At 51.6% G+C, this 6,647-nt stretch overlaps 1 protein-coding gene across 1 annotated transcript; it reads left to right on the forward strand.

Moving 5' to 3' along the window:
• The first annotated feature begins 102 nt into the window (after positions 1–102).
• On the forward strand, positions 103–6,636 carry Mrto4 (MRT4 homolog, ribosome maturation factor). Its single transcript, XM_004657580.2, has 8 exons — positions 103–202; positions 2,836–2,894; positions 4,332–4,435; positions 5,013–5,094; positions 5,351–5,418; positions 5,654–5,805; positions 6,093–6,169; positions 6,284–6,636. The coding sequence occupies exons 1-8, from the start codon at positions 175–177 to the stop codon at positions 6,431–6,433; spliced, it is 720 nt and encodes a 239-aa protein (XP_004657637.1). The 5' UTR covers positions 103–174; the 3' UTR covers positions 6,434–6,636.
• Positions 6,637–6,647: the final 11 nt, after the last annotated feature.

Genomic DNA, 6,647 nt, shown 5'->3' on the forward strand with positions numbered 1-6,647 from the left:
CTTGCAGGGGCGAGACAAGGCCCAAGCGGCGGGCGTCCGGCAGGGCGTAGGCGCCGGCAGCGCGGCTCGGGTCAGGCACAGGCGAGGGCAGCCCCCAGGGCCGTCCCAGCAGCCCCCGCGCCGCCGGGGTCCTGACGGGCCGCTCCGTCTTCCGCCGCACGTGGCCTCAGCGCGATGCCCAAATCCAAGCGGGATAAGAAAGGTGAGAGAATGGGCTTGGGGACCCGGGGGCCTGGCAATTCCGAGGGATCGCTGCCCGGCTTTCGGAGGGCTTGGCGGGCACAGGGAGTAGGAGGAGCTCCGCTGCGAGCTGGGGCGCAGAATTCGCGGCTACAAGTCACCGCCGGGAGTTGGAGCCTGGGAAACAGAGGAGTCTCGCCCGCCTGCGTTGCTCCTGCAGGCCTCGCGGGCAGCTTCGGGGCACCCCGGCTTTGCTGATGTCGGTTTGACCCACTCATTCCCTTGCCATCTCCCTGCACTCCTGCCATCCCTATGGCTTCTCCCTCTCTACAACAAGGCGTGTCAGCGTTTCCTTCTGCTCGGCGAGATTAGGCTGTAGTATTTTTTTGTTGTTGTTTATTTCATTTATTTATTTCAGAGAGACAGGACAGAGAGGGAGAGAAAGGATGGGCGCGCCAGGGCTTCCTACCACTGCATACGAACTCTAGATGTGTGCGCCCCCTTGTGCATCTGGCTAACGTGGGTCCTGGGGAATCGAGCCTCGAACCGGGGTCCTTAGGCTTCACAGGCAAGCGCTTAACCGCTAAGCCATCTCTCCAGCCCTGGGCTGCAGTCTTAACTGCGGCTGGCTTTTGATTGTGAACTTACAGGGTGTTTTTTTGGTTTCAAGGTAGGGTCTCACTCTAGCCCAGGCTGACCTCGAACTTATGGCAATTTTCCTACCTCCGTCCCCTTCGTGTTGGGATTAAAGGCATGCGCCACTACGCTTGACTGACCTGACTACTTCCACCGACTCGGACTCTGGCTCATGCAGTGTCTGGGGACAGGATCTTCCTGTGTGCCACAAATTCATTATGTAGATCAAGCTGTACTTGAACTCACAGCGATCCTCCTGCTTCAGCTTCTCCAAGCACTGAGATTTTAATCAAGTGGGCCTCAAATTCTCTGTGCTCCTGCTGGAATTACAGGCCGCCCCACCATATCCAGCTAGAGGCGAGTTTGAAAGTATAGCGCTTGCGGGGGGTGGGGGGGGGACTTGGTTTCATCAAGCTTACTTTTGTTTTTTTTGAGGTAGGCTCTCTACCTCAGGCTGACCTGGAATTCACTATGCAGTCCCAGGCTGGCCTCGAACTACGTCGATCCTCCTACCTCTGCCTCCCCAGTGCTGGAATTAAAGGCGCGCACCACCATGTCCGGCTTTACTTTTTTTTTTTTTTGTCAGGAAAATATAGTTCCCCCTATGTCAAGTAAATACAGTTTGTTAAGTAGTAAATGTGGGGTAAAGAGAAGGTGAAGTTGATGTTATTTTAAATAATGTCAAGAGAGGTCTCCGAGGTTAAGTAACAAAAGAGCAAAAAAAGATTGCTGGCTGGGAACTTGGCTCAGCAGTAAAGGCACTTACTTGCAAAGACTACCCGTCAGGGTTCAATTCCCCAGTACCTAATAAAGCCAGAGGCGCAAAGTGGCTGGCATACATGTCTAGAGGTGATTTGCTGCAGCAAAAATCCCTGGCTCACCCATACACTCATTCTTTTCCCTCACTCTCTCTCTCTTCCCTCCCTTACCCTCTACCACCTCTCTTCCCATTTTTCCCCTTGACAATACATAAATTAAAAAACTTTAAGCCGGGCGTGGTAGCGCACGCCTTTAATCCCAGCACTCGGGAGGCAGAGGTAGCAGGATCGCCGAGAGTTCGAGGCCACCCTGAGAATACATAGTGAATTCCAGGTCAGCCTGAGCTAGAGTGAGACCCTACCTTAGAAAACCAAAAATAAAAATAAAAAAACTTTAAGAGGGACTGAGTGATAGGATGGGTAAGAAGGGGCCAGATCACTTCCTGGGAGCACCCAGGGCTTCATATTTGGTGTTCTGGTAGGTGTCTGTCATGTAATCTGATTCTGTGGAGAGTATATGGAACACTGACACATGTCAAATTGTTGTGGGCAGGGGGCAAATTGGGCCCCTGTCAGTTTTACAGTAATGGTACTTGTCCCTCCCCAAAGAGACATTACTGTATTTGGGAGTCCAAATTGTAAAACTAAAGTACAGACATGCCCCATGGGTATGGTACACTCCTGTAATCCCAGCACTCAGGAGACAGAAGCAAGGGGTCTTTCTTAAGTTCAAAGCCAGCCAGAGAAAGGCTGTCTCAAAGAAAGAATGGAGGGGGGGAAGGACAGATAAACAAAATCCCTAGGATTATCTATCATTCCACAGCACAGAAGAGCCGTTGATGGCCCTGTGCCATGGCTAAGAGCAGGAAGGGTCCTACGTCATCAGGTTAGGGCTGCCACTGACAGCACCCATCAGGAATGAGCCCTATCCCTGCAGTAAATTCAGTGGGTAGCTTAAGGGACTAAGGAGCACCTAGTTTGGGACAGGAGACATGTGTCAGGATTTTCAGGCCCAGGAGTGCTAGAGAGGATATATTCTGCAGGGACCTCATTGCTCAGTGATAGCACATCTGACTCCAGAATACGCTCTACTGACTGTAGGACTGGCCCTGCGTGCCAGGTATATATAGTGGCAGATAAGGACTTGCCGACTTCCCGTAGACTGGCCAGATCCAGCTGAGCCTCCAAAGTTGGAAAGCAAGTAAGCCTCCAGAACATCAACCATCTCCTCCACCTCAGCATCTCTTTTTCTTGATTTTAGTTTCTTTAACGAAAACTGCCAAGAAAGGCTTGGAACTGAAACAGAACCTGATAGAAGAGGTAAGAACTTGGTCTGTTGATTTTTTTTTTTTTTTCCCCTAGAATATGTGTGGGGTTTTCTTTTGGGGGGGGGAGTGTAGCAGTCAGGTTCACATTGCTGGTAGAAGTCACCCAACCAAGTGTAGCTTCTGGGAAAAAGAGGTTTATTTTGGCTTAGAGGCTCAAGGGGAAGCTCCACGATGGCAGGGAAAACGATGGCATGAGCAGAGGGTGGACATCACCCCTTGGCCAACATGAGGAGGATGATTGCAACAGGAGAGAGTGCCAAACACTGGCAAGGGGACACTGGCTATAATACCCATAAGCCCGCCCCCAACAACACATCACCTCCAGAAGGCATTAATTTCCAATTGCCATCAGCTGGGGAACCTAATATCCAGACCACCTAAGTTTATGGGGGTCACCTGAATCAAACTACTGCAGGGGGAATACTGCTCATCAGCCCTTTTTCCTCCAGCAGTGCTGCCAGCAGTGAAAACTCCCGTCTCAAGTCAGGTGGTGGCTCTTAACACCTGTAGTTCCAGTACGTAGGGCACTAAGTAGGAGGATCACATTGAGTTTAAGACCAGTGAGTTCCAGATCAGCCTGGGCTAGTGAGAGATCCCCCCCCCCAACTTCAAAAAGCCATTTCGGGGCTTCCCAGCTCTGATTGAGCTCCACTGTGTTCCTGGTGGTGCACGCCTTTAATCCCAGCACCTAGGAGGCAGAAGTAGGAGGATCACTGTGAATTCAAGACCACTCTGAAAGTGCATAATGAATTCCAGGTCAGCCTGTACTAGAGTGAGACCCTACCTCAAAAAAAAAAAAAAAAGAAAAGAAAAGGAATACCATGTGGATTTTTCCACACCATCCCCCTGGCATCCCTGTGAGCTTGAGATTACACAAGGTTGTTGCTGTTGTGCACTCGGGTAACTGAACCTTAGCAAGGTTTGTCATGCTGCCCAATGTCAAAAGGCTAAAGTCGCCAGTTGTGAGTGCAGTAGTCCATCTAGGCAATATCTATGTAAGTGCAGAGCCTCCCAGGGCACAGAAGCCCTGGCCCGTTCCTTGAGAATGGAATTCCACCTTCTTAAGGTTTCAGCCAGCAGCACAGCAGAGCAGATGCACCACCTCCCCTTGTCACTAAATGATGGGGCTCCCTGTGTTATGATGGATCAGGAACCTTCTCACTGTGAGTAGATGTTCTACGTTAACAGTAAGCAGACAAAGAAAAACAAGATGATCAATTTCACATTGGTCATGGCCAAGTCAGGAAACCTGGGAAAGACCATGGGCGAGACAGTAGCTCAGCTTCTCCCATTAGTAGGTGGCCCTGGTGTCACTCACAGTGAGTGACAACCAGATTCAAGGGCTAGAGCAGATTACTCTTTCATGAGGCCAGAGTTGCCCGACCCTTGGTGCCCCTTGACCTCCAGAACCTCATGAATTGCCCCACAGCTTCGAAAATGTGTGGACACATACAAGTACCTCTTCATCTTCTCCGTGGCCAACATGAGGAACAGCAAGCTGAAAGACATCCGGAATGCCTGGAAGCACAGCCGGTGAGCAGGGAGAGGGGAGAGTTTCTGGCCCTTTGGGGCCCTGCGGCATGCAAGCGGTACCTTAATGACTGAGAGCCACACTGGAAGCATGTTGTAACTGTTGCACTGTACTTTCCCTAAGCTCCCTGCAGGTCAGGCCTTGGTGGTTGTCAGGGGCAGTTAGTTTCAGCATTGGTCCCTTCAGGAGGAGTGGCCAGCCCCTGGAGGCTGGCGGACTGGTTTTAGGATGTCAGTATGGGCACGTATAGCACTGACTGGAGAGCAGGCTTTGGGAGCCATGTGTCAAGTTGTGCTACTGGGTGGATGGTTCTTGGACTGGTCTCCTTCTACACCACTGGTGCTTTTGCACACAGCCAGACGTGGAGGGGTTGTTCCATGATATTCACAAACTTGCCCATGTCAGATTCTGTGGTTGAAAATGATGGCAGGAATCCTGGGCTAAGCCCAGCACAGGTGGGCTGCATGTGCAGGGGCCCCCTGGCCGTGCCTGGTCCTGGACTCCTGGGCACTGGGGCTGCTTCGCATTTAACGAAGAGGGTGGGGTGGGGCATTCCTTCACGGCTCCTTTCCTTGCTAGGATGTTCTTTGGCAAAAACAAGGTGATGATGGTGGCCCTGGGTCGAAGCCCATCTGATGAGTACAAAGACAACCTGCACCAGGTAAGTGCTTGTGTGCACGGGGAGGGGTGCTGCTAAGCTGCCTTCTCTCCCCTGTGCTTCCCAGCACAGTGGCTGGCCTATAAGACCAGGAAAGCTAGGCCTGGCTCTGGGTTTTTTCCCCTTAAATTCCAGACATATGGAATTGTTCCTCACCCCACTTCCCGTGCTAGTGACTAGAGGTGTCGAGACACTTACATGTACTTCCTGGTGGACAAGATGGCCCCAGCGGAGAAGCATGCTCACTTTTGATTTTCAGGTCAGTAAGAAGTTGAGAGGGGAAGTTGGTCTCCTTTTCACCGACCGCACAAAGGAGGAGGTGACTGAGTAAGTATCTGAATGATGGAGCGAGTGGATCTGGAAGGTGTAGTGCAAGGACTGTTCAAGGTGGTGACATCCAGTTGGAGCTGGCTTCTGGAGGCCACTGACTGAAACTGGGGTGTAACCAAGGCTATCTTGTCTCCTGGTTTAGTGTTCAGGACTGGGGCACTTGCTGGAAGGCGATTTGAGCTGCCTGGCAGCACAGTCAAGAGACACGCACCTACCTTTCTTTTTCTCTAAGGTGGTTCGTGAAGTATGCAGAAATGGACTTTGCCCGAGCTGGGAACAAAGCAACTTTCACTGTAAGCCTGGATCCAGGACCCCTGGAACAGTTCCCCCACTCCATGGAGCCACAGCTAAGGCAGCTGGGCCTGCCCACTGCCCTCAAGAAAGGTACAGGCAATCCCAGAATTGAAAGGTCATCCCAGAAACTTCCTGGCTCTCCCCTTTTTGGCCCAGCAAGTTACTTTTGCAAGCCTCCACTTGCTCCTGTGAAAATGGGACCAAATGCCCACCTCCTAGCTGGGGTGAAAGTAAAGGGTTAATATAGTCAGAGGACAGCACTTAAGGGACATAGAGGAGGGGTTTGCTGCCCATCACATGTGTCCTAGCCTTGGGCAGTGGCAACCAGTGTCACTGCAGGCCTCAGCCAGGAATGACTTGGGACTACCCTCCTGCAGGTGTAGTGACCTTGTTGTCTGATTATGAAGTGTGCAAGGAAGGCGACGTGCTAACCCCTGAGCAGGCCCGTGTCTTGGTAAGTCTGTGCCCACGAGGGCTCTGCAGGAGAAACTGCTACCTTATCTGCCCTGCTAGGAGGGTCCACCCACACCTGTTCCTCATCATCCTTGCTTCTTTCCACCTCTTACAGAAGCTCTTTGGGTATGAGATGGCTGAATTCAAAGTGACCATCAAATACATGTGGGACGCACAATCAGGAAGATTCCATCAGATGGACGATGACCTGCCTGAGAGTGCGCCAGAGTCTGAGGAAGAGCCAGATGACGCTGATGATGATTAACTGACTTAGGATTGGGGTCTGCCTGTACTTCCTGTGCCTCCAGTGACCGACCACCCAGCACTGCTGCACTCCGTCTGGAGGGAAAAGCTACTTATTTTGCTATGGATGAAGACGAGAAAGGGTGAAAGGAGTTGACTGTTTCCATAGAGAATAAAACTGTCCTCAGGTTGCCCCCTGTAGACACAAGAGACTTTTCATAGAAACAGGTCTTCAG

Source organism: Jaculus jaculus, chromosome 5 (genome assembly GCF_020740685.1).
Source record: "Jaculus jaculus isolate mJacJac1 chromosome 5, mJacJac1.mat.Y.cur, whole genome shotgun sequence".
Classification (NCBI taxonomy): domain Eukaryota; kingdom Metazoa; phylum Chordata; class Mammalia; order Rodentia; family Dipodidae; genus Jaculus; species Jaculus jaculus.

What these genes read in the sequence shown, in the direction of transcription:
- Mrto4 (XM_004657580.2), top strand. Translation starts at nt 175, where the DNA reads ATGCCCAAATCCAAGCGGGATAAGAAAG. An exon ending in AATGCCTGGAAGCACAGCCG is followed by an intron (nt 4,436 to 5,012) that starts GTGAGCAGGGAG and finishes TTTCCTTGCTAG; the next exon opens with GATGTTCTTTGGCAAAAACA. An exon ending in CTGAGCAGGCCCGTGTCTTG is followed by an intron (nt 6,170 to 6,283) that starts GTAAGTCTGTGC and finishes CACCTCTTACAG; the next exon opens with AAGCTCTTTGGGTATGAGAT.